Raw genomic sequence first — 27971 nt, forward strand, 5'->3', positions numbered from 1 at the left:
TGTATCAAATCCCATTTTCCCCCAAATATAAATCTTAATTCCTGAGGTGCTTTTTCTTCATTTCTGCCTCATGTGCCTTCTTCCATGGAGTAAATGATACATCCTAACTCTTAAGTTTCCAGACTCTCTATCCCTCCCTCCAAAAGACCCCCCTCCCATCATCCCTCAAATAGTTAATGAATATAAACTCCCATTAGAAGCTCTAGAGAGGCACTCACTATTTTAAAAGTCTAGGAGAATAGTAATGGTAAGAAATAGTTCATATTATTGCACTCAGATTTTTTTTATACATTTGGGTTTTGGTTGAGGGGAGTACCTTATACTTACTCTAAAGGCTTTTTAAAATACTAGCACACATATATATTCCAAATGCAGACAGGGCCGTAGGCATGCTAGGAAAGCAATCTGAAGAGGACCACCTTATCAGAGGAATTTCTTTTTCTCATTTCAAAGGAGGCTCCCCTTTCCCATACTCTCCCAACACCACCAAAAACTGGCACCCATCCAAATTCATTTACAAAGGAAAGGACCCACTCAGAGAACTGACCTTAAACAAATCGCTTTGCCATCAGTAAAGAAGCTACTTCCGAGGTCCCTTTATAGCCTGTGGATTAGGGGACCCAAGCTAACCTAATCCTCCACTACACCTCTGTAGGGACCTGGTACACACACCCACCCACCCACCCACACACACACACACACACACACACACACGAACCTGAGCACAGCCCCCCAGCCCCACGCTGCAGGCCCCGATGCCCCCAGGGACAGCCAGCTTACCGAGATACACAAAACACCCCCACACCACCCAGAAGGGGAGAGAGGCAGGACTCTCCCTCCCTCAGCCAGGCAGTCTCCTGAGGCTGCTGACATCACAAAGGTGTCAACTGGCAACCTCATTGTCATGTGGCTCTCCCCTGGCTCCCCTTCACTTGCAAACGCAGGGAAAGGGTGAGACCTTTCAAAGCCGCCAAGTGGGCAAGCTTCCAGCAGCAGTCCGGGAGTGAGCGGGCGGCCGAGCCACCAAGCCGGGCGGCGGGGCATTGGGCCTCGCGTTTCAACTTCTGTTCAGTTCTCCTGTAATGGAAAATTGCTTTGCACAAAGCTAGAGTGTTACAGTTCTTTCCAGCACCCCTCCTCCCCCACCCCGCCCCTTGGCAGGCTTCTGATCAGAGGGACAGCGCCCGCAGGAAGGTGGAAGGAGGGCAGTTGCAGCTTCTTACTATGTCCCTTGCTTCAGGCCCTGGCCCCGGGTGGTTACTCTTTTCCTTTGGAATGGGACTGGTCTCGGGGTCAAAGTGTCCAAATAATTGTCAGTGTCAAGCCCAGGAAGTGATCTGCACAGGGATCCAGTTAGCCGAGTACCCCGCTGATGTACCCCTGAGCACCCGGAGGCTATACTTGAATGATAACCGCATCACGTTTTTGCCAGCGATGAATCTAGGACTCCTCAGTGACCTTGTTTACTTGGACTGTCGGAATAACCTGATTCGCGAGGTGATGGATTATACCTTCATCGGGGTCTTCAAACTCATCTACCTTGATCTTAGCTCCAACAACCTAACCTTGATCTCCCCATACAGTTTCTCCGTGCTCAGCAATCTGGTGCAGCTGAACATCTCCAACAACCCTCACCTGTTCTCTCTGAACAAGTACACCTTTGCCAACACCAGCTCTCTGAGGTACCTGGACCTCAGAAACACCGGCTTGCAGACCTTGGACAACGCTGCCTTCCAACACCTCATAACACTACAGACCCTGTATCTGAGTGGAAACCCATGGAAATGCAACTGCTCCTTCCTAGACTTCACCATCTACTTAATAGTGTCCCATCTGAACCATCCAGGTGAGGGTCTGATTGCATGTGGGGACGAGGAGGATGTGATGGAGCAGGAGGAATGGGTTCCAGAAAAGGTAAAGTCAAAAGATGGTCAGGATGGGAGAAAACTCTGGGGGAAGCTGATCGAAAGCGTTCTTATTGCTCTGCAGGATCCACCTGGGGTTGACTGGAGAGGAATAGGGTCCGCAGAGAAGTTCTGGAGTAGGAATCCAAAGATCTGAGTTCTGGTCCCAGACTCAGCACTTACTAGCTGGCTGCCCTAGGGACAGACAATGTCTTTGAGCCTCAGTTTCCTGATCCATCAGGTGAGGACAATAATATGGCTCAGCGTATGGAGCTGTTGTGTCAACGTAAAATGGTATGTGTGGAAATGATCAAGTTCTTTAACTGCAAAGTAACAAATTCAGGGACGCTGTATTCCATTGGTGGACTATTTTAATCTGTTTGATTCAGTGACTGAATTTTTCTAAGATCCAAAAGTGAATTCACTCATGCATAGGCCATCCAAAACCCGACAATATGATGTACAGAGGAGAAAGTTCAATAGAGGTAGAGGGAGGGGCACGGGAGCTCCCTAGACAGTGAGAGTGGGAGTGGAGAGAAAGGAGAAGAGAGGCTGTTGATGGCTCCTTTGTCTTCAAGATGCTAACCCTATAAGGAAGGAGGGAATGGTGTGCATCCATGACGAACAGGTCACCAGTGCCCACATTGTCCAACAGGGAGATTCCAATCTCACGGGCAGATTCTCAAGTCTTACCTGGTAGATTTCCAAACCAGTTGCTGCCACCCCTCTGCCATGGTCCCCTGGGCACTCCAGTGCCTCAATCCCCTCTTCTTTTCAGTGACTTTTCTGTCCCATCCTCAGCCTCCAATTATCCCACTCTACCAACATCACCTTCACTCAGGACTTCAAGGAAATGGGAAATGAAAGCCTGGAGCCACGGATGTAATCTGGTAAAACTGGACTTCGGATTCAAACCCTGTCAAAACCATGTTTTCTCTCCCTTCCCCGAGTGGCTGTTTTGAAAATATTTTCATGCACCAGCTCCCTTCCCTGTGTGTTTGTTCTTGAAAAATATTTTCATGCACCAGCACCTGCTGAAGCCTCCACCATGAAGTTCTTGCCCAGGTGGCCATATCCCAGAAAGATTCCTGGCCAGCATGATAGGCTTTAGGGGGGCCTGGGGGAGAGGGAGCTGAATGGTGGTGGCAAGTGAAAATGTGCTCTCCTGGCCCTCCTTCCAGTGGACAGGTCTTAACATGTCTTCCAGGAAGGGCCTGGACAATGGTGAGGCAAGCGAGCCTCCTGGGATGCAAAATTCAGGGAGACAGTAAGAGTGGGTGGCTCCTTACATTTCGTGCCCTGGGCACCTGGCCCAGCTCCCAGGTACACAATCCGAGTTAGAATAAATCAAAAGGAAAGAACTTCATCAGACCATCTTCCTAAGAGGACGAATCATAAAAGAATAGAGGAGCAGTTGTCTTGGGAACTAGCCTGTGAAGAAGTTTCATCTTCTCTTGCCCCCTGCCCACCATAAGTATATATTTTCCTTGAGTAGAGCCCACCAAGTAGCCAGGAGGCCCTCCTACCCTAGCTGAAAAGGGTGACGTAGCTTGGCTTCTTCCCCAGTCCCAAAGCCTGCTGCTTCACCTGCCACCAAATCTCCCTCAATCAAGATTCTGCTTACAGAGTTGTGTCTTCTCAGAGTGCTCAGGATGACTGCTTTGGACTCCTTGACTCATTTCATTCCAGAATTGACTAGGATTATAAACCGGATCTGTTTCACTGTGTGTTTTCAAAAACACCAGAAGCGGGTATCTATCTTATCAAGCTCATAAGCTCCTCATGAACAAAGAGTCTGTCTTTTGAGGTAGACAAAGCTTTTATCCACTGGCCAGTATGAGCCCCCCACTCCGCCCCCAACTCACACCCACAACAACTGCTGATCTGCTCATCTCTCTCTGCTGTTTGGTGGCCTAGAGGAACTCAGCCAGACGACTTCATGCAGAACTATGGTCTCCTTGTCCTAGCTAATAATTGTTATCTCTTGAAAACACTAATGAGCCCAAGGCCAGACATAGAACAATTTATCTTTGTAGGGAGCTTTGCAGCTGCTAGAGTTTTTTCACACATGCGGTCTCATTTTCTTTACTTTAAATGTCATACCAGCCCTTAAATTTTGTGCCCTAGGCCTGTGGAAGAGGCTAGGATTGGTAATGCCATGACAGGGTTGAGAAAACAGACTGGCCCAAAATCACATGGCTAGGAAGTAGCAAAAAAAAAAAAAAAAAGATTTGAACCTCCTGATTCAGGTCTTTTTTGATGAGACTACAATATCTTAAATCCCTGAATTCCATGGTAACTATGATCCTGTAAGTCAGTTTAGTTATAAATATGTCATGTTATAAGCATATGGCCACAGCGTCTAAATTACAACTTTATTTCCTATCTGACTACACATGGAACTCACCCAAGATCATTTCCATTGGATAATGAGCTCTAGCCATCATAAATTCATTACATGCCTGCATGCTCCTTATAAGCCCAAGTTCATCCCAACCTACCCAAACTCCCAAAGTAGGAGCCTAACCTCAGTATTTGCTCACCTTTGCATCTCAGTCAGTCAGATTGTCCCTTCCCACACATACACACACACATACCGTCACATACACATAAACACATGTGCAAACACACATACATATACCCACATACATATAAGCACAAAGATGTGCTCATACACGCATACCTATAGATACACCTACTCACATACACAATCACGCACATATTACACATACATGACACACATACACACATCAATATATAGATACACACCCGCACATGAAGAGGCACACACAGTAGAATTCATTAGATGCTTCTCTTGCCCTTGAGCCAGCCCTCAACACAATGGAAGATATTTCTTTTGTGTGACTCTCACATGATTCATGCCTCTGTTAAGTGGAAATATCTTTGCTATTGACAAACACTCAAGCTTAGGCCCACCTCTTTTACCACCTTGGCTATCAAAAGGTGATCTTCAGCATGTTCTAAAATAGAGCGTATACATCTCTCTCCCCATGTACCCACACTGCAGGATCTAAGAAGAATCTCTATGAAATGAGCTGAGTAACCTGGTTATTTAGAAAGAAGAATCCAAATTAAAGATGGGTTTCATTTTAGACCCAGGAAGATATGAACGTTAGTATTGGGAGATTTTCCCTGTGGGAGAGTATTAAGGTCAGCATGACAGTAGGATGGCAGTATAGAGATCCCTTGAAAAGCAAGCTTCCATGCTACCACTCAGTTCATCCATTCATCTATTGAGTCCTATTATGTGCCCAACAAGTGCTCATGGAGAGAACCTTGAGCTGTGTGTGGAGACCCACATGACTATGGTCATCTGCACCATATATGTCCCATGGTCCAGTCAGGGACAGCAGGACTATCCTGCTGGGCAGAGCAGGACAAAAGAGGCCACCATGTGCCCACCGGGTGGAGCAGGCACTTGGGACAGCCTCAGTGGCAGGTGGGAAAGGACAGCCAGCGTGCAGGCAGGGGAGCCCAGTGTTAAAGAGTCAGGTTGGAGTGAAACAGACCTGAATTATAACCCTAGCCCTGCCACTTGCTATTTATAGGAAATCAGAGAAGTTACTTAACCTCTCTGAACTTCAACTTCCTCATCTTTCAGACAGGTATAATAATAGAACCAACCTAACTAGGCGGCTGAGATGAGAACGCTTACAAACTGCCGTTAGCATTAAGTCTTGCATACCAAAAAGCATTCAATAAACGAATGGTTGGCAGATGTGGGAAAGATACAGGGTACTTAAGAGAGTAGCAGACATCAGTCAGGTGACCCCGGGATAAGCAGTAGACTTCAGGAAGCCTCGGCACACATGGAACGAGAGGACAGTGTACCCCATCCAGGAAACATGGCTATAAGGATGTATGGGGGGAGGGGGATATAGATAGGACGTTGAAAGGTGAGCAGCAGGTCCCAGGGCTCTAATCCCTGGGAAAATGGGACAGAGAGAATCTTTGAGGGAGTTGGATATTAGGCAAGTTATGAACACAAGATTTCAGACCGGGGAACAAAACCAGAAGCCCAGATCAAGGCTTCGTCTCAGCCTGGACCATAAGACTCAGGGCTGGGCCCAGTAGTAGCAAAGTGGTTCTTCCTGAGTCACCTGAATCTGGAACTGGAGTTCTACTTAAAGACAAGCCCCACTTGCAGGAACAGGTGTGGACATGCAGACAGCTTTCAAGGGATGAGGGCAAGGAGGTCCAACTGTGGGGCAGGCATGGCCTTGAAAGCAAGAAGTCACCTACATGGTGTGATTTTGTTATCTGAAGAAGACTTTGCCCCCATCCACTGCCTACCACTGAGCTAAAATTAGCCATTAGAGATTTACACCTTTGGATCCCCAAGAGTGCCCAAATCTTGAAGAGGACTCTGCAAAAATATATGAACTCCTGGGCTGAATAATACCAGTGCCCTCAAGCCTTTATCAGCTCTCACATCAGAGGCAGAAGTGAATTCTTGAGAAATACAATTAGCTAAGATTAATTCTGCAACAGTGGGGAATCTTGAAGGAAGCTGAGGTCCAGGAAAGAAATGGGGAGATCTTAAAAGGTGTGAAGGCAGTAATATGCTCTTCCCCTATGTCCCATGTTGGCTCAGTTCACCCCCATAAAGGGGCTGTAGAGAAGGTTAAATGTTTTATTCACCTTTTTTCATCATAAAGCTACACTGAATAGGAATATCAAAATTTTCCCACATTGGCAAGAGATTTGGTGCTATTATTAAAGGTCTTCATCAAAAGAAACCCTCCAATGATATACTCACCAGATGCACTGAAAACCATTCCATCCTCAAAGAGCTTACATACTCATTTTGCAAACATGAAAATCACAGCAGAAATGGAGGTGAGTTATAAAGTGCTGGTCACCCGGATGCTCTGATCAGTGCAGAGTTAAAAAGATTCCATTGTCTTTTTGGCCTTGGTCAGCAGATAGGAGGACTAATTCCTAGCTGGAACTGTAATTTCCCAGGCATTAATGCTCTTTGAAGGTGAGAGTGGCAATTGAGCTCTTCCCAGGAGAGAGCTGCCTAGTAGCATAGGGTTGAATGCCTCTGAAGATGCTCTTAAAAACTCAACACAACTCTAGGCTTCTGGACATAAGGCTCCTGGCCTCCATCCTATCTTCTCCCAAAGTCTAGTCTAGCACTGTCCAACTAAAGTCTCTGCTGCAATAGAAATAGCCTATATCTGTTCTGTCCGATATGGTTGCCCCTAGCCACATATGGCTGTGGAGCTCTTGAAATCAGGCTAGGGCAAATGAGGAACTGAATTTTTAATTTTATATTGTTTTAAATCATGTAAGTAGCCCCATGAATGGCCATTGGCCACCATATGGGTCAGGGTTGCCTTTTAATATAAGATGCTTCAGCTGGAACTTTAGAATCTCACTTCCTTACAGGTAAGTGGCTGTAGAGCCAAGCCCAACACGGAGATCTCCTGACATCCAGATTCAGTGTTTCCCACCCCCCCATGCCATGACCTCTCCTTACTCTTAGACACATCCTAGTCAATTCGACTCTGAAATATTTGTTGTATGTTCATTATATGCCCAACATTGTATTATAAGGCTGGAGTGCTTCCATTATAGGGAAAAGAAGTCATAATTTCCATCTTTAATAAGACAATTGTGGGATATAAGAGAGAGAGAATGCAATTGAAAGCCAAGAGATCCTGTCCTGGTCCCAGCAATGCCACTGGGTGATGTGGGGCAAGTCCCTTGCCCTCTGAGACTCACTTGTCTTTGAAATAAAAAGAGAGTAGGATTAGATACTCTCTACAGCCCCTTCTAGCTGGTAGTCTATGGACCTAAATGGAAAGATAAGGTGCACTTAACTGCAGGAGGAGAGCAGTGATCCGCAGACAGGGTCCCACCCAGATGGGCAATGCAATGGATCAATGCTGACGTGGAGACATTCCTGGAGGAGCAGGCCACAGTCACATAATTAGGACATGCACATAATTAGGAAGCAGACAGCCTTGAACTCCTGCACTGTCCTACCTCCTATCTTAAGTTATCATCTACTTGACTAGAATAATACCTCCATCCCCAGGGGACTCAGTGCCCTAGACTATCCTCCCAGGCCTGGCCCACTCAACCAGTGGTTCTCAAATTCCAGTGAGCGTAGGAACCCCAGGCCCTGTATCCAGAGAATCCGGTTTTGGACAGTGCAAATCCTTACGCCATATTTTGAGAGACCCTATGACAATGGCTTCCATTCTAGATCTACAGCGACTGCTCCCACTAGTGAATAAATTGATTTGCACCAAGGTGTTAGTGGCTAATAATGTTTTGACATGTCTCCCTCAAGGGGCATTTGCAATGTGACAAAACAAGAAACAGTGAGAGTTCGGAAAGTGACAGACTACCCGGAGTGGAAGTGGGGGTAGTTTGGGGACAGAGTGTCCCTCTCTGTCAGCTCTGAAATTATCGTCCTTAAGCAGTCCTGGGTGACCCGATGGTGGGGCCCACAAATTAAAGAGGAGTCTGGGCAGGAGTGTTGCAGAAGCAGGGGACAAAGCCACTCAGGGACATCTGCAGGGAGCAGATGGGTTGGGTCATGTGCTCTTTCGGGTCCACGTCATCTCGAGGGCATTTTGAGTGGAGAACATCTTAGTTTCATTCCAAGGCTGCTACATCCTGTATTCAAGGCTGCCGTAATAGGATAATGGCCCCATTTCAACCCACCAAGTACAAAGTCATCTACTACTGTGCCAAGACTTAGATTTCCAGAATGAATTCAGGTCCTCGCACTCTTCCACGATTAATGCTAACCCATCTTCTCCGTCAGAGAAATTGCTGCAAAGACCAGACGCGCAGAAAGGGACAGCTGGGCCGCAGACGTCTCCACGGCCGTCAGCTGCTCTGCCAGCCTATGTCTCCGACTTTCTCACAAACACCTGCTGAGAGCCAGAGAAGCAGCCTCATAGGGACAGTGAGGGGCTGGGAGGGACACAACTGGGTCAGTGGTCCCAAACCACCTAGAAAAGCCAATAAGGGAGTGGGTGGCAAGCACATGCAGTTTAGGAAGGATCCTGAGTGATTCTCACACACTCTTGAGCTCAGCCCACTTGAGATCCCTGAAAGTAGGTGATCCAAAGTCCCTTCGAGCTCAGAAATGCCAGACCTCTGTGCACGGCCTCTCTGGTCACCCAGCACCACTCAGGCCTCTGGAAGGCAGCAGTGCAAGGCTGGCCAAAGCAGCCAACCTCAGTCTCCTTATCTCCAGAAGTGAAGAGCTCTCCAGCCTGGAGATAATCCAGCAGAGTGTGGATGTGGCTAGAAAGAGAAACAGGGATCCAGCCGTGAAGGGCCTTTGGAGGATTCTCTGGGGAACATGCAGGGCATCCTGAGAAGCTCTGGGAGGCAGGCAAGCCTGGATGCAGGGCTAGGAGGCTCCTGTGGGCATCCAGGGAAGGGAGGAAAGGCCCATAGCAGCAGATGAAGAAGTCTAGACAGGCCATAAGGAACCATTTAAAAGGTAGAAGCAGGGATGCCTGGGTGGTTCAGTCAGTTAAGTGTCTGCCTTCGGCTCAGGTCATGATCCCAGGGTCCTGGGATCGAGTCCCACGTAGGGCTCCTTGCTCAGTGGGGAGCCTGCTGCTCCCTCTGCCTGCCGCCCCCCCTGCTTGTGCTCTCTCTCTCTGACAAATAAATAAATAAAATCTTTAAAAAATAAAATAGAAGGGGGGTGCCTGGGTGGCTCAGTCGGTAAGCGTCTGCCTTCGGCTCAGGCCATGATCCCAGGGTCCTGGGATCAAGCCCCGCATCGGGCTCCCCCACTGCGGGAAGCCCGCTTCTGCCTCTCCCTCTGCCCCTGCTCGTGCTCCCTCTCTCACTGTCTGTCTGTCAAAGAAATTAAAGATAAATAAGTAAATAAAATAAATAAATAAAATAAAATAGAAGGTAGAAGCAATAGGACTCTGGACTAACCTAGACCCTCCCAAGTTCCCAGTCCTCCCTTCATGACTTCTGGCACAATTCTAAGTAATTAATAGATTTGAATATTTAAAATTTATCTTCTCTGACAGACAGTAAGGTCTATGAGAGCAAAGAACATGTCTGAATCTTCAGAAACTAGCTCAAGGCCTGACACAGAAAAAAGGCTCAATAAATATTTATTGAGAAAATCAATGAATAAATGAGATATGGAAAATAACAGGAAAGAATTGGTTTGAACAGCTCTGGAGGCTTCCCTGGGATGGACACTCTCGGAGGAGGGGCAGCAAGGAGCTTAAGGGAGAACCATGTCCCATCTTGAGCGTGTTGAGTGGGAGGGCCCCTGTGAACCAGGAGGCCTTCGGATGTTCTGACCTGAAATCCAGAATAAAGAATAGAAGATATATTTGAGAATCATCAGCTCACTGGTGATCACTGAAACCAAACAAAGAATGAGATAAGGCAGCAAAAGAGTTTAGAATGGGGGTGGGGGGAGTAACAGGTCAAGGACAGAAGCTTTGGGGAATGCCAACATCTGGAAGGGCGAAAAAGAGCCATCCATGAAGTGCCCTGGGCAGGAGCAACCAGTATAAAAGAAAGGATATCAGAGAAGGGTGGACTCACAGAAGCCAAGAGAAGAAGAGTTTCAAAGAATAGAAGTAGGTCAAGTAAGGATTGAAAAGTGTCTATCACATTTAGCTACCAAGAGGTCCCTGAGGTCTTGGACAGTTCCAATGGCATGATGGGAGTGGACAGTGGGTTACAGAATGAACAGCAAGGAAGAAAAAGGGTGTAGAAAAAAATGTAAACTTGGGGTGCCTGGCTGCCTCAGTCGATGGAGCATGCAACTTTTGATCTCAGGGTCGTGGGTTCAAGCCCCACGTTGGGTGTAGAGCTTACTTGAAAAAAAAAAAAAAAAAACCATGTAAACTCTTCTAGGAACTTGGCTGTGGACTGAGGAGATAGGGTGATAGATGGAGGAGAACTGTATAAAGGGAGTATTTATTTTCTTCAGAGGAAAGAGGTCCGTGCATGTGTTTATGGGCTGCTGAGAAGGAGTCATACAGGGCAAAGACTTGGGACAGGGGCAATAACTGATGTGAAGCCAGGAATGGATGGACTCCAGAACCAAATGGAAGGCCAGCCTTAAACAGGGAAGGGCCCCTCCTCTGGGAAGGAAGCGAGGGTGAGCACGCATGGGCCTGAGTGTGAGGATGTGGGGCAAATGGAATCGAGGGGCCCACCTGAGAGTCCCTCTTTTCCTTTCAGTGAGATAAAAGACAAAGAATAACTTTATATCGAGAAAAGTACACAGTTTCTTATGCTATTTTCTTTTTTCTTTTTCTTGTGTGTCAATTCATTCTTTTTTTTTAATTTATTTTTAAATTTAAATTCAATTAATTAACATATAATGTATTATTGGTTTCGGAGGCAGAGGTCAGTGATTCATAGGTCTTATATAATACCCAGTGCTTCTCATGCTGTTTTCTCTGATGCTTCTGTAACACCAACCCAATTAGGCGATCCTAAAATATCCCTTTGGTCTCGAGATGATCATACTCCTGGTTGAACAGGCAAAACTAAGATGGGCTCTGGATTCAAACTGCCTGGTTTTTAATCCTGCCTCGGTCTCTTACCAGCTGGGCCGCAGTCTGCATGAGAACCATGCTCCTCACCTGTAAAATGGCGTTAAGTTAGTACCTATTTCTTGGGTTGTTGTGCTAATGAAATAACCCACACGAGGATTTTAGAAGTGCACACAGTCAGTGTTCAACTACTGTTAGCTACTGCCGTCGCTGGGACAATTCTTGGTGGTGACCGTGGACCCACGTGGGGCGCAGAGAAGGGGGAGAGCTGTGTGGGAGATACGGCCCGTGACGTGAGAGAGGAAGCAAGGAGAGCTCCAAAATTTCCACCTGGGTGACTGGTGAGTGGTGCTTCTGCTACTGAGCTTTTCTAAAATGCCTCTTATCCTTGAGGACAACTGTCCACTACCTGGGTTTTTCTGAGCAGATGGGTAGTTATTAAGCAGGCCCAGCTCTAGACCAAACTGAGAAGAACCAAGAATTTGCCCTTAGCTTCCATGAACCAACTGGTACCATCCCCCAGCCCGGCCATGCCGCCTGACTCCCCACCCCCATCAAAACCTTACTCAAGAAAGGTGGTAACGAGGGTTTCCCCCTGGGTAGGACTTAAGTTGTTAGCTCCTTTTGCAGAAGACTATACACTTTAAGCCTTATTTTGTTGGTGGAATGAAAGGTTCTATCTCCTGTTGGCCTTATTCCGGGTACTGACAAGTGCACAAGAAGGGATTAGGAGGAAAAGGGGTCTTCGTACCTGTAGATCATGCCCATATACAACCCCTTATACAAAAGACCAGTCCTCAGGGGCGCCTGGGTGGCTCAGTGGTTAAGCGTCTGCCTTCGGCTCAGGTCATGGTCCCAGGGTCCTGGGATCGAGTCCCACATCGGGCTCCCTGCTCCGCGGGGAGACTGCTTCTCTCTCTGCCCCTCCCCCTCCCAGGCTGCTTCTCCCTCTAGCCTCTGCCCCACCCCCCCTCGTGTGAGGGCTCTCTCTCAAATAAATAAATAAAATCTTAAAAAAAAAAAAAAAAAAAAAAGCAAAGAAGAGGGGCGCCTGGGTGGCTCAGTCGTTAAGCGTCTGCCTTCGGCTCAGGTCGTGGTCCCAGAGTCCTGGGATTGAGCCCCGCATCAGGCTCCCTGCTCAGCGGGAAGCCTCCTTCTCCCTCTCCCACTCCCCCTACTTGTGTACCTCTCTCGCTGTGTCTCTCTCTGTCAAATAAATAAAATCTTTAAAAAAAAAAAAAAAAAGACCAGTCCTATAGCCTAAAGACCCTCTAAAGTACAGGAATAATCGGGTTGAACTTGCTGGATTTGAAGGTCTTTCCTGTAATGTTCCAAGAGTCTATGAATCACTTTGAACCTTTACCAAAATATGGATGCTTTATCCAAGGAAAAAAAATGTACTAGAAAAGAACTGTAGTGCCTAAGCCCAAATCATCCAAATCTTTACATTTTCAAGATGCCAGGGATGGTTTAGACAAGGGGTCAGCACTGCCTTCTATAAAAAGCCAGATAGCAAATATTTTAGGCTTTGTGGACCTCTGCTGTAACTCGTCTATTTGGCCATCTACAACCCAAAAGCAGTCATGGAAAGAGTGTAAATAAATGGGCATGGTGTGTTCCAAGAAAAAGTCATTTACAAAAATAGGCAGCAGGTTGGATTTGGCCTATGAGTTTGCTGAACCTGGGCTTATGCCATCAAGGGGAGATAGACAGGTGATGAGAAAAAAGGAGCTCTAGGTAGGAAAGGTAGAAGCCAACGCTCAGAGGACCATGCATGAGGGTCTGAGAAGGGGGCCTTGCTGGTTGGTTGACTTTGGTGTTTGGGGGCTGCTATGTGTCCAAGCTAGGTTCCCCTCTAGAGAGTCATTTCCTCTAGGCCACCCAGAGTGTAGCAAAATATAACCATGGTCCCTTCAAATTCCAGTTGGGAACTGGTCCTAAAGAGCAAGGCCAAAGACACAAGAGTTCAAGAACTGTTGTATGAGGCCAGACTAATAGCCCACCCATTCTCTCCTGTATGCATTCAACAGACATTTATCGAGCATCTACTATATGCCAAGTGTTAGGGAGACAAAAGCGAACAAAGAGGGCCTCTGCTCTCAAACAGTTCTCTAACACTAACTGGGAGTAGTAATAAGTAAGTACCTTTTGATGCCATGCCCACAGCACCTGCATCCTCACTTGTCCCCATCTGCATCTACCCTCGTTTCCTTCTCTGCCGTCTCGGAGGACAGAAGAGTGCCCCTTTCCAGCTCAAGACCTACCCCTCTATTTGGTCCTGGGGACCTGTTTCTGACTCCTCTGGGACTGCACACTCCTTGGTTCAGTGAATCTTCCCCAAACTCTTACAAGGGAAGTGGGATTAGTATTTGTCTATCGTAGAGTAATCCAAGTTGGCAAGGGGTTAGCTGACCCATCTATGGTCTTCTGTCTCCCCAGGTTCACTATCCTCTGAGCATTTTGTCGATGACATTGACCCCAACGGGTATTAATAAGATAACATTTCATTCATTCAACAGCCATGCTTTGAGGTCTAGTGTGGTTGAAACACTGTTCTAGGTGTTAAGGGTATAATAGTGAACCACACAGACAAAAATCCATGTCTTCATGGAGTTTATCATCTAGTGGGAAGAGGCAGCCAAATGAGTAGGACATAAATCCACTTCCTTGACAAATATATAATCAGCTGGAGAAAAAAAACAAGACCAAGAACTATACATGTAGTGACGTTCGGGCAAGCTAGGGCCTAATAAGGAGAAATGGGAGAATCAGGTCAGGTCTTTCTCGGGGTTCAAGGTGGAAGTCTTATGACAAAGTGGTGATGCTGATAGAAACCAGTGCTGCATTCTCAGTAGCAGGTGCAGTTTAGTAGAGAAGGGAGTCTCCAAATTCTACCCTTCAGTGTACATTGTCACCATGTGGAGGCTGAACCCTCCACTCAGCCCAGATGGTTCCTGAGCAAGCGCACCAGCACGAGGGGCTCAGAGCCTGCACACGGCTCCTTGGGAACCTGCAGCAGACCACAGGGCAGAACTGTAGTCCCTGTAGGCGAAGAAAGGAGCAGTTTGCCTTAGAACGACTGGGTTCATACCAGTTTTCTGAAAGGGAGGCTTTCTGGGCTCCTGCACTAACAGATGTGATTCTGAGCCACAGAAACTCTTGCTCCTGCAGACATATGATTCTGGCAAACAGGTTTTCTGCCTGGGAGTAACATGCTATGTGTGGAAACAAACAAGATGGTGGGTGATGTTTCCTTAGGAACTATTTGCAGGAAGAATTTAAACATTAATGACACCTGTAATTATACCTGGGAGCTTTAACTGGGACAAATGCCCTGGGCCCATGGAATGGGGCTGAGAGAGGGAGGACATGGGGGCTACTCACCTGTTTCTAATATGCATGAAGGCCCTGGAGTCGTGCAGTGCACAGCATGTACAACAGTACTTGGTAGCCTTTTGTCAGAGGAAAGGAAATCAAGAGCCAGAAAGGGAATAACTGATAAACAATTATTCATTCTATAGCACGGGAATAATTAAAACTGCTCGGTGAGGTGGTCAAGAGTAGAGCTTAATTTTGTAAAGCACCTTCTGTGATGCCCAGCACACATCAGGCACTCCAGGATCGGTAGATGGGTCTATAATCTCTAGTGACATCAGACTAGAATAGGAAAATAATGTACGACTATCAAACTGATGAAAAGGAAATGAAATAATAAAATAAAAGCCAACAAAGTAGAGAGAAAGAGACATAAAAATAAGTGGGACGAATTGAAAACAAATGTGTCAGTCTAACAGTAAATGTTAAAGGAATAATTACAATACAAAGTTTGCTAGACTGGATGGAAAACAAAACCCAGCTACATGCTGCTTACAAAAATATGTCTTAAATATAGGAACATAGAAAGATTAGAAGTAAAAGGATGGCAAAAGATAAACAAGGCAAACACTAACCAAAAGGAATTCGATGGAGCCACACTAATGTCAAAGATAGTAGACTTTAAGGCAAGAAGCATTACTAGAAATAACGAGAGAGGTCGCTCAGTGAGAAGAGGGTAAATCTACCAGGAAGAGGAAACAGAACTTTCTACACATCTAATAACATATCTTCAATATATGTAAAGCAAAACATGACAGAGCTATATGAAGAAGTAGGTAAATGCACAATCAAAACTGGTGACCTGAACATCCTTCTCACAGTAGCTAATAGACCATTAACAGACTAATAGTAACCAAGAGACAATAGTTTTTATAGACAAAAAGTCAGTAGAGATATAAATAACAAAGTCAACAAATATACAGAAGACCTGTATAAAATCACGACTTAATTGGTATCCGTAGAACAACACACTCAGCAAAGACCGAATACACACCTTTTGGGGGCACATGCAAAACTTACTAAAATTGACTTTATGTTCAGCCATAAAGCAAATTCTCAATAAATTTCAAAGGACTGAAATCATAGAGAGTATGTCTCTGACCACAGTAGAATTAAAGTAGAATTCAACAATAAAAATATTACTAGAGGGGCACCTGGGTGGCTCAGTCGGTTAAGCGTCTGCCTTCAGCTCAGGTCACGATCCCAGGGTCCTGGGATTGAGTCCCACATCGGGCTCCCTGCTCGGCGGGGACCTGCTTCTCCCTCTGTCTGCCGCTCCCCCTGCTTTTGTTCTCTTTCTCTGTCAAAATAAATAAAATCTTTAAATATATATATATTACTAGAAAATCCCCCCAAATTAAGTATTTCTTTCAATAAATGATACCTCTTATTAACAAGAACAAGAATGATCAGACACGGATTCTGCCTTCAAGAGTTTTGTCTGTCTGGTTGGGGAGAAAAGATACACTCCTTCTCTGGCCAACAGCCCCCAAGTGAGGGAGAGTGTCACAGGCACAGTAAGAATGCAATGGTGGGTCCAGGAGTGGGAATGAACCCATGCAGTCTGAGCTACGAGGATGAGAGGGCTGTGGAAACGTTCCTGGGAGTGCATTTACTCACACCAGATGTTGAAGGCTAGGAAGGACTTGATGAGGCAAAAATTGGAGGAAGAGGCATTTGATACAGAAAGAGCAGTGTCCCAAAGCTAGCTACTGGTAAGGGCAAGATGCAATCAAGGAATTAATAGTTTAATTTGACTGGAGCAAAGGGTGGGTCACTGGAGTGCTAGGAAGTGGGGAGGGCGATGGCGAGGTAGTAGGCGGCAGGTGCGGAGGGCTCTGAGCACTGGGCCAGGGGGTCTGGATGTTATTCGCAGGCCTACCGGGGAGTCAGAGGAGGGTTCTGAGCCAGAGTTTGCCTGGGAAGAGCTGTGCTTGAGGAAGGGAAATCTGGCGGGGGTGTGTGAAACGGTCCAGAGCTGGGCAATGCGGAAAGTGGAGTTAGGGAGACCTGCAGGGAGAGGGAGGTAGGAGGGCTCCCACCTTGGCAATGACTAGGGAATGGGGAGGGGGAGAGAATGCAGCGGTAGAAAACCCCAGGTCTCCCTCCCCGCAGAGCCACCCACATCCACATCCCGCACTTAAGAGCAACCTAATAAAGCCTTCAAGTCACTGCTAATTGCCCCTTTCAAGGTAATGCTCCCCAACGGGACTCGGTGTTTCATGTTTAGTCTGCCGCTAAAGCCCCAGTTTGAAAGCTGAATCTTCTTAAAATAGAAGGAGATAAACCCCCAACCCACAGAATCCCACATTTTCCTTTCCCCAATACATCTTTCTTTGTATTGTCCCATATCAGGTCTCTGGCAGTTAGGGGAGGTGACGCAAGCCCCAAAGGCCCTCCAGCCAGGCTGAGTGGAAAGAGGACTCCAGGTGTGACTGGGCACCTGCCTCTTGACAGCAAGTGTAATGGAGCCCCCGGCCCCCACCCCTTTTCCTCTCCTGAGAGCTCTCCCCTTGGGGCAGGGTCCCCCAAGAGGACCTCTCCCTCTCCTTCCCTCTGTAATCTTTGCACACCGTGGAGGTGACCGCCCCACACTGCCTTCCAGTCCTGCGTCTACAGCCTCCACCAAGAGCCAGTCCTCAAAGGCATCACGGCCTTCGGACCGTCTTCCTGAAAGTAACAAACCATTCACCGCAGGTGCACTGGCACAGGGATGAGGAGTGCCAGGGGTGAGGGGAATGCTATCCAGCCTGCAGGGGACTTTGACGGCCCCCCAGGCCCAACAGCCTCCTCCCCACTCAGCTCACTTCCGTACTCCTTTCTCTAATTCCCCTGTGCAAACCCGATTTCCCTAACTTCCTTGGTCACCAAGGATAGGAATGCATTCACATAACCTGCAGCTCCGCACTAGCTTGTCTGTGTCTCCCACTTCTGCAGACGAGCTTAGACAGCTCGGTCTGCGCTTTCTGTGTCTTGTCTCCTGCCTAGATCCTTCAGGTTATCTAGAAACCTCTGTGAGTCTGTTTCCTTATGTGTGCAACAAGAATGATAGAATTGTGTCTGTCAAAGTTGTTATAAGAATGAAACGAGACGTTTATATACCGCTTAGAATGTAATCAGAGCTTGGAAAATATTAGCTGCTATTATAATTTTGAGCATGATTATCTCAAGCCCTGGTCTCCACCCTGCATTGGAGCTCATTTATGTAATGCCTGCTGGATACATTCCCCTGGCACCACACACACACACACACACACACACACACACACCCCTCTGCATCAACGTGGCGGAGCATATGGAGCTAGGAAAAGGCAAGGCTGAGGGCAAAGCTCTGAGTTCCGTGTGCAACTACTGAGCACCAGGCACAGTGGCTTGCGTCCTCGCCTGTGGCAATTAAATCCTCTCAGTTACCCTGGGAGCAGGTAGCATTCTTTGCACGTGTAACGGTGAGGAAATGGATTCAGAGAGGGAAATGGATATCCTGCCAAAGTTTACAAAAGCAGCAAGTAACAGTCTGGATTTGAACCCTGGTCTGTCTGGCTCCCCCAGAGCCCACTTTGCTTTCTGTTATACACTCAAGGCTACGGCACTTGACATGGGGAGGGGCTCGGAGAAGTAGCCAGGCAGCTGAGTCAGCTGCTAAAAAGGACTGAAGACTCATGTAGATGGTGTGATGAGCCAGTGATGCCAACCTCACTGCTGAGAAGCAGAACTGCCTCTCCTACTGGTGATCCTTTTCCCTGAGCTCCCCACACCCCGATTCCCTGAGTGGAGAACACATAGGAGGCATTTCCAGGGAATCTTGTCCCTCCCGAGAGTTGAGCCGGGTGTGACGCCTTCATGGTCCCTGGCTGGACTCAGGCCGGGGTGAAGGGAAAGGGACAGGTGGAGGGGAGAGGTGGGAGCCAAGAAGAGGGAGGGGAGAGGGAGGCGATGGATATTGATGGTGGGGGGTTCTGTGGAGATCTTGCTTGTTTCCAACCTCCCAGCCCCTGCTGTGGTGTCTCGTTCCTGGAGGATCCTTAAGGAGCCAAGTGCAGGGGCGCCGGGGTGGCTCAGTCATTTAAGCCTCTGACTCTTGATCTCGGCTCACGTCATGATCTCATGCGTCGAGAGATCCAGCCTGGCATTGGGCTCTGCGTTGAGCGGAGGTCTGCTGGAGATTCTCTCTCTCTCCCTCTCCCTTGGCCCCTCCCCACCCTCTCTCTCAGATAAATAAATAAATCTTCAAAAAAAAAAGAAGCCAAGCCCCTTTTCAGGAGGCAAGCTGACTGCAGCGAAATCAGAAGGGGGGCGGGGGCAAGAAGCAGCGCGGGTGTAGTATGTCTCAAACCTGACTGTGCCCGCCCGTCCCCTTGTTGACACACAGATTCTGATTCGGGAGGTTTGGGGGGTGCCTGAGAGCCTGCATCTCTAACGAGGTCCAGCTGCCACCCATGCCACTGGCCCGCAGACCACACTCTCAGTAGCAAGGGTCCACATGGCTTCTCCGGGTCCCCTTCAGACCTGGGACCCTGGCCGTTCTGCTCTCTCAGCACTCTGCCCGCTGTGTTTTTCCTCGCAGATGATCAAAACGCCACGTGCGTGGAGCCCGCGGAGCTGGCGGGGTGGCCCATCACGCAGGTGGGGAACCCACTCCGGTACATGTGCATCACGCACCTGGACCGCCAGGACTACATCTTCCTGCTGCTCATCGGCTTCTGCATCTTCTCCGCGGGCACTGTGGCCGCCTGGCTCACGGGCATGTGCGCAGTGCTCTACGAGAACGCCCGGCGCAAGGCGAGCGAGGACGACGCCGAGGAGGAGCACGGGCAGAGGGTGGACGGCAGCGGGCACGTCTTCCAAAGCAGGGTGGCCTCGGGCCAGGACGGGTTCCCTCAGCTGATTTAGTTGCCAGAGACTGCCATCTGATGATGCCTTTCCCCCAGGCTCCCCGCCTTCTCGCTCGCCCTCCCTCTCCCCTTCCCTCATGGCTGTCTTAGATACTATTTAGCAAAACAAATAAAATGTTTGGTGGCCATTTCACAAGTTGGTCCTTCCCTGCTCAACCAGCTCCCAGGCACTTCCTTGAGCTCAGCGGGATGGCGTAGATCAAAGTCTAGAAAAGTCTAGGAAGCTGGTGCAAAAGTGCAGCTAAATGGTGAGGAAGCCCACCACAAAAGCAGGCCAGCTCCCATTTAATGAACACTTACTATGCCTCTAACTTAAGTGCTGGCGGGAGGGATGAGAGAAACCTAAGATTGAGAGGACCTGTCCTCAGAGAGCAAACAGTCTGGGATGAGTCACGATTAATGTGAATGAAATGGAGAAAACTACAAGACACAATGGCAAGAACTGACATCAAGAGAACACGTCCAAACATGTCCACAGGCCAACTTCACACCCCATCTCAAGACTGTCACTAGAGCCTATAATACTGACATTAGCTTATGGTGGAAAATCGAGGCCCGGAAAGGTTAAACAAGAGACTGGTCAGTAGCACAGTCCTCCCAAAGTCCACGTTCTTTTCTTTCCATGAAGCTGCCTCCCCAGGAAATTTTAGCAACATGGCCAAGGGCTCATCGTGTATGCCCTGGACAAAACAAAGGAGTGAGGCACACAGAGGCGGCCCCCGCTTCCTGAGGCCTTACCAAGCGCCCGGCATCGTACCCAGCTTTGTACGTGTTTTCTCACTGGGTCGGCCCTCACGACAACGGGTCAGGTGGTCGCTGTTACCCTCGTTTTCCTGAAGCTCAGAGAGGCTAAGTAACCAGCTCAGGATCAAACAGTTGATAAGAAGCCGAACGGTTGCTGAAGCCCGGGCTGCCTGACCCCAAAGCCCATGCCCCGTGCTCTACGAGCTGCTGTCTTTCATGAAGTGCTAAACAGAAGAGCCAAGTGTGTACCAGTGTGATCCACCTCCCCGGACTGGTCGGAGGAGGGGAAAGGGAGCAGAAGACGGGGCAGCTCAACCTGAAGACCCTTCAAGACTCCCATCCATGGCCCTACCCACAAAGCCAGCTGTCCCGAAACCCCCTCATGGATCCCATGTGATTCCCCAGGATGTGTTCAGTGTGATGGTTAAGAGTATGAGCTCCTGAATCCGGGGCTAGGTTCCTATCTCCGATTCTGTCCTTACCTCTGTGTGAACTTAGCCTTCCTGCTTGTAATGAGCTTGAGGACAGAGACTGCCTGGTATTCTCTGTTGACACAGCACATAGGGGGCTGCCGTACACAAAGCAGGGGCTTATTATCGCCTTCTATTGAAACCCCAACCCACCAATCATTCCTACTCCATTATGCGGACTGTGAGCGGTGACCACGGGCAAGCTATTTCACTTCTCTGTGCCTCAGTTCCTTCAGCTGTAAACGGCAATCATTATAGTGCCTACATCATACAGGGATATTATGAGAATAAAATGAGTATCATAATGATACTACATCCTGGGAGAATTTTAGGCTTATAGAAAAGTTACAAAGATGGCACAGAGAAGTTCCACGTACCCCTGACCCAGTGTCCCCTAAAGTTATGTCCCACTCCAGTGGTTCATCTGCCAAAACTAAGAAATTCCAAAGCTGGAGTACTATGATTTAACTTCAGACTTCATTTGGATGTCACCGGTTTTTCCCCTTTTTCTGTTCCAGGATCTAAAGCCACATTTGCATTTAGGATATTCTTAACAATATATCTAACATTTATTGGGCAAGCATTGTCCTAAGTGCTTATATGTATCAACTCACTTCATTGCCGCCTGTGCAGCGGGTACTATTATTCTTCTTCCCTTCAGATAATGAAATTGAGGCTTCAGAGGTTAAGTAACTTGCTCAACATGACACAGCTAGTAAGACCAAAAGTCAGGCCAGCTGCATCTGACTAGAGACTATTTCCCCCAACGACCAACCAACGTGGTCCCTCAGGAATTTAAAATACCAAGAAAGTCCTGGCAAAAGAAATCACAATTGCAGTTTTTCACAATAATTTGTCCTCTAAGATGCCCTGGATCCTCCCACCAAAATAAACGGACTGAGCACCTCCCATGACTGGCCCCAAGCACACCACAGAGAACGGGCTCAGGGAGTGAAGAGTCGGGTTCGGCAGAGACACAAGTCAACAGGAGACTTCAGGACGGAGGGGTAAGTGAAAGGCAGGCACAGGGTGCTAAGGGACACAAAGGAGGGGCACCTCACCCAGGAGGGAGTGGGGACTCTTGAAAGCTCCCAGAGGAAGAGACATGTAAACTACAGCTTGAAGGTTGAGTTGGGGTCAGCCAGGCAACGTGGCAAACAGGGCTGAGTAACGAGATGTTCTAAGCACCAAGAACAGCGTGTGCAAAGCCTGGAGGCAGGAAAGAGCCTGGCAGGGCATGGCTGGAATAGAGTCCAAGGAAAGGAGAGGAGAACTCATATCAGTGGGAGAGGTAAGGCCAGACCCTGGAGGGCCTTATACATCCCTTGAGCTACTCCAGGTCACGACAGGCTATGCGACAGTGACAGACAACCCCAAAGCTTCGTTGGCTTAGCACAACAAACACCTATCTCTCACTCAGGTAAAGTCTGCTGGAGGAAGGGCAGTCCTCCTCCATCCTGTAACTACAGCTTCTAGAACGTGGGCCTGGGAGCCCCCCTGCAGAAGAGAGAAGAGGTATACTGGGCCCGCAGCTCCTAACTTCCTGGGCCTGGAAGTGACACGTCACTCCCCCTCACATGTCACATGGCTCCAACCTTCATGGCAAGTAATTGTAGCCTGTGTGCCAGGAAGACACAATGCCATGGTGAACTATGTTCTGCGTCGACCCCACCATGCTCAGGAATTTGAAATTACCCCCGCGGGCCCTGAGGTGCACTCAAAGTTTTAAGCACGAGAATCCTGTGGGCTAATTTGTATGTTAGGGAGCTCAGTCTGGCTGCAAAGTGAAGAAGCTAGCAGAGCGAGGGATGACAGGAAGTGAGGAGGCTAGCATAATTGCAGTATTCGGAGCGAGACATGAGGGTGACGGAGCAGGGACTGTGGCAGGTGGGAACAGAAAGGAGTGGATGAATTTAAGAGTTTTGTCAGAGAGAGAGTTGACAGAATTCCCTGAGCGACTGCACATGGGAGATGAGGGGAAGAATGAGTAGAAGATTATAAGAAAGAGGAAGGAATTCAGGAAGGAGCCCAAATTTCAGACGTGGACAGCCAGGTGGCCGGTGGCCCTAGGCACAGAGGCAGGGAGAACCGCGTGGCATTCTGGATTTTGTAACTGGGCAAGCAATAGAACATGGGGGGTGGGCAGGGGCCTGCGTGAAGGCACAGGGAAAGGACGTAAAATTAAATCCTTATTCTCTGCAATGGGAAGTCAATAGACAATGCCGAAAACTGAAAAAATCAAATAGGATTAACATAACCATATTCTTAAATGGGGGGAAATCAGAGGGGGAGACGAACCATGAGAGATGATGGACTCTGAGAAACAAACTGAGGGTTCTAGAGGGGAGGGAGGTGGGGGGATGGGTTAGCCTGGTGATGGGTATTAGAGGGCATGTTCTGCATGGAGCACTGGGTGTTATGCACAAACAATGAATCATGGAACACTACATCTAAAACTAATGATGTAATGTATGGTGTAATGTATGGTGATTAACATAACAATAAAAAATAAAAATAAACAAACAAACAAACAAAAAAACATAACCATATTCTTTAGTGATATCAAAAGAAAAAAAATCAGCCAAGAGAGTTTCAGGTGTCTGCCTCCAGGGAGGAAAAAAAAAACCCCAGGGAAAATGGATGGAAGACTGACATTTTCCATAACAAATTTTGTAGAACTACAACTCTTTAAATAAACAATGAGCCTGTATATTTGACAAAAATGACTGTTCTTTCAAAAGAAAAGACTGGCTGGTGCAGGGTATTTCTACCTTCAAGAGGTGTCTTTGACCCCCTGATGCAGGGGGTTGTCCTCCAGGATTTCAGAGGACACCATGCCAGGGAGGGGGCTGTGCCTCATCTTCATTCATGCTATACCGCTGACCTTGATTCCCAGAAAAATCAGAGGGGGCTTTCTAAGGAAGACCATGTTCGGCCTAGGTCTTGAAAAGTCATAGAATTTCCCAAAGGAAGGAGCACTTGAGATGGGTGGTGAGGGTGAAAGCCTAGAGGTGTGACAGAGAGAGATGTGCTCTGGAATAATCGTCCCTCTGTTTGGTGGCCCAGAAGACAAATGCAGTGACCCTGGGATGGAGACAGAAGCTCGATCAGGTAGCTAAGGGAACAATCTGGTGCAGGGTATTCACAACATGAGGTCCATGGGCCACCTGCATCAGGGTCCTAATGATCACTCAATGCTTCTCGATCATCAGGAGGGGGAATCCATCTGCATTATAGTATGTTCTCTTGGTGAATCTTGCACACACGAAAATTTGAGAAACACTGGTCAAGCACAAGGAGATACATCCTCAAATAAAGTAGTGACGGTATGAATGGGAAGGAGGAAATGGTCACCAGACCAGGGGCCATGTAGACGGCAAGGGCCTCTTGGATCCAGAGCTGGCCCTGCCAACAGTCAAGGTAAGTGGCCCTATTGCCTGCAGAGAAGTACAGAAGATGGGGGGGGGGTCAGCAACACCCAGCACTTCCTGCCCACCCCTCCCATTGCTGCCGCCTCATAACATTTCATGCAACATGGGGTGAAAAGAACTGAGACTTCTAGTCTCAGCTTTTCCACTTTGTGTGTGATTTTAAGAAGCCATTTCATTGGTTGGGTCTGTTTCCCCAGCCATAACATGGGGTGGTTAGACTAGATTACCAAAGGCTACCTCAAATCTAACCTCCTGAAAGCAACAGTATATGACATCCAGAATGTAAGAGAACTCCTGCAAATCAAAAAACAAAAAACAAAGCAAAATGAAACAAGAAAGAACCCCAACAGAAAAATTGGCCAAGAATATGAACAGGCAACTTATAAAAGAAGAAACTCCCAAAAAACTAATAAGCACATAAAGAGATGCTCATGCTCACTGTAATCAGAGAAATGCAAATTAAAACAATAGATGTCACTTTATACTTATTGTTGGACTGGCAAAAAAAGGAAAGCTGGATCACGTCTCATCTGGCAAGGATGTGGGGCTGTGGGACCCTGGTGTGCTGCTGAAGGAGCCCACATGGGTACAGCCAGCCTGGAGAGCAGTCTGGAACCACTTACGTCAAATTAAGTGTGTGCCTCCCTATGACCTAGCAAGTCTGCTCAGGCCCATGTGTATCTCCCACAGAAACGATCACATGGGTCCATAATGGAACCCACATGAGGATATCCAGTGCAGCAGGCTAGATGAGTGAGCAGGTAAAATTTATAGAGTGCTACAGAATAGTTACAAGCAACTGACTAGATGTACATATGGCAACACGGATGGATCTGAAAAATGATGCTGAGTGGGAAAAAAAGGCGGGCAAGCCCTCTATAATACCCCAAACCTTGAGAGCATACAAGGCCTTACAGTGTCGCACGAGGCCCTAGGTGATCTCCCTCACCTCCCTCAACACTCCCTTTACCTCCCTGACATCCTCTTCCAGCCCTGTCCCCAGTGCTCACTCTGCCCCAGCCTCGCCAGCCACCCCGCTGTGTTAACACACGCAGGACAGTGATGCTGCAACAGGACCCTGGAATGACAAGCCCTCAAAATCCCCCTCCCCTCCCCCCATACACACACACACTGGGTCCCCCTGACTCTGCTCTATTTCTACCTTAGATAATGATCAAGTGTAATACGTGAAAAGTAGTAAGTACTGTCTCCCCACTTCCACCTTCACCACGAGAACATGAGCATGAATTTTTGCGTTTTATTCACGGATGCCTCCCAAGGCCTAGGACAGAGCCTACCATAAAAGAGGCACTTAAGAAATTTTGGTTGGGGCGCCTGGGTGGCTCAGTGGTTAAGCTCTGCCTTCAGCTCAGGTCATGGTCCCAGGGTCCTGGGATTGAGCCCCGTGTCGGGCTCCCTGCTCCCCAGGGAGCCTGCTTCTCCCTCTCCCACTCCCCCTGCTTGTGTTCCTGCTCTTGCTATCTCTCTCGGTGAAATAAATAAATAAAATCTTTAAAAAAAAAAAAAAGAAAAATTTTGGTTGATGAATTGAATGACTACAACACCATACCACTTACACACATGGCAAATGCACTTTTAAACATGGGCCCTGGATGTCGTCCCCTGAACGGTGAGTGAGCGTGAGGTTGTAAAGGGTATTACGTTTAAAAAGGGATGGGCGGGCGCCTGGGTGGCTCAGTTGGTTAAGCGACTGCCTTCGGCTCAGGTCATGATCCTGGAGTCCTGGGATCGAGTCCCACATCGGGCTCCCTGCTCAGCAGGGAGTCTGCTTCTCCCTCTGACCCTCCTCCCTCTCCTGCTCTCTGTCTCTCATTCTCTCTCTCTCAAATAAATAAATAAAATCTTAAAAAAAAAAAATTAAAAAAATAAAAATTAAAAAAATAAAAAGGGATGGGCGTTAAGGAGGGCACGTGATGTGATGAGCACTGGGTGTTATATGCAACTAAAGAGTCATTGAACATTATATCAAAAACTAATGATGTACTATACCTTGGCTGATTGAATCTAAATAATATAAATAAATAAATAAATAAATAAATAAATAAATAAATAAATAAATAAATAAGGGAGGGGCCTATCTTGGGAAAACGATGAGGAAAACTCCAATTATTGAGGAGCGTGCATGATTTAAGCTTGTGTACCTGAGATGAACACAGGGAGGTGACAGGAAGGCAGTGTCTGTTCCCCCCACCCACCCACCCATCAGCGCATCTGTTGGGAGCCCCCCTTCCTGCCAGGTCTTTGCCTGAAGCAAGCAAAGCCCCAGCCCTGGGAAGGACCCTCTGCTCCGTCTACACAGCCACCTTCTCAGATTTCAAAGTGGCAGCAGAGCTGAGGATACCTCATGGGTAACAATGGATACAACTCGCCCAGGGGTCAGTTTCCTCAAAAGCAGGCCCCACCCTGAGGAGGAGGGGACTGGGCTCCACCCAGAACAGTACCTTATACTATGGCAGGACTTAGAGCTCCCAAAACCTTTCCTCAGCTTTGAAAGATGTTACTTACTGGCCCATTGTATGGATACAAAAACGAACATTTAAAAAGGTTAGTAGTTGCCCTATTTCATCTGGCTAGTACCTGGCAGCAGGTCTTTCTGATGCCATGTTTTGTGTTTTCCCTACCAATGCAGTCTGCCTCTCTGCAAAAGAAGACATCCATGTTAGGGAAATCGACCAAATTGATTCTCCCAGACTTGATTTTGCGTGATTCTGCCATCAGCTCTTTCCTGTTGCTAACCACTCTTCGTCTTTAGGATTCAGATTCAAAACCTGTGCACTTGATACAGGCTGTCTAAAAGCTCATGTTAGAAAATAAGGCCAAACAAATCATCTATTACTATTAAGACTTTAAAAGGATTATCTGTTCTTTGCAAGCAGCCAGACGGTGGAGACAGCATGCTGGCAGTCTGCTCGGGCAATTACAGTTCTGATCTTGCTGAGGCGTGAGGGGGGGCCCAGCGCAGATGCAGGGCGATCGGAGGGCAATGCTGGGTGTTTGCCAAGGGTGCAGGCTAATAGTTTCTTAAGCAGACCAATTGTTTAGGCCAAGAGATTAACACTTAAGAACAGTACAGTCTGGTATATGACTTGGGGTCAACTAGGCTGCCAGTCCCTATACTCACTGACAATGGGCTCATTCCCAATCAGCACAGTGGATCAGAACAGGCCTGATCCTTTGATCTGGTCTCCCTCAGAAGTAGTCCATGCCTGCTAGTTTTTCACCTCGCTGAACTTGGCCCAGTGTGGGCTCTGCACCGTGGGAGCTCCGTAAACCTCTCTGATCTGCAGCCTCCCTGAGGCTCAGACGGGAACCACTTTGCAGGGAAACCCTGACACCGTGCAAAGTCTCCTACTAGGAAGCCTCTTCAGATTACCAGGTTCCAATGAAAACCCACTCAGGCTGCTCTCGTCTCAACCCCTCACCCCCAACCCAACAAACAACAAGTAAAAAGAAGTCACCATAATGATTATGTTATCCACACAGGAGCTGTACATTGTAACCTTTGACCTTCTCATTTCCCCTCCAGTTAAAATCGGGATTGAACTCAGTGTGTAGTCCTTTATTAGAACCTAATACAATTCCTGGCACAAAGGAG

At 47.8% G+C, this 27971-nt stretch overlaps 1 protein-coding gene and 1 long non-coding RNA gene across 3 annotated transcripts in view; one reads left to right on the top strand and one right to left on the bottom strand.

The window, feature by feature from the left end:
- Positions 1–1628, bottom strand: part of LOC118014050 — a 34972-nt gene extending 33344 nt beyond the window's left edge. For both annotated transcript variants that reach the window (XR_004680180.1, XR_004680179.1), the window contains exon 1: positions 781–1628. This is a non-coding gene — a long non-coding RNA (uncharacterized LOC118014050). The remainder of the gene's footprint in view (positions 1–780) is intronic.
- LRRC52 (leucine rich repeat containing 52) lies at positions 1225–19773 on the top strand. Its single transcript, XM_035010063.1, has 2 exons — positions 1225–1846; positions 19383–19773. Exons 1-2 carry the CDS (start codon positions 1225–1227, stop codon positions 19706–19708), a joined length of 948 nt encoding a protein of 315 aa, XP_034865954.1. The 3' UTR covers positions 19709–19773.
- The last annotated feature ends 8198 nt before the right edge of the window (positions 19774–27971 follow it).

The sequence above is a fragment of the Mirounga leonina genome, unplaced genomic scaffold, assembly GCF_011800145.1.
Source record: "Mirounga leonina isolate KUSES-001 unplaced genomic scaffold, KU_Mleo_1.0 Mir_154, whole genome shotgun sequence".
NCBI lineage: Eukaryota > Metazoa > Chordata > Mammalia > Carnivora > Phocidae > Mirounga > Mirounga leonina.

Bases quoted from the DNA above. Each gene is read 5' to 3' on its own strand.
- LRRC52 (XM_035010063.1), top strand. From the start codon at position 1,225: ATGTCCCTTGCTTCAGGCCCTGGCCCCGGGTGGTTACTCTTTTCCTTT. The intron at 1,847-19,382 runs GTGAGGGTCTGA...TTTTCCTCGCAG, and splicing joins GTCCCATCTGAACCATCCAG to ATGATCAAAACGCCACGTGC.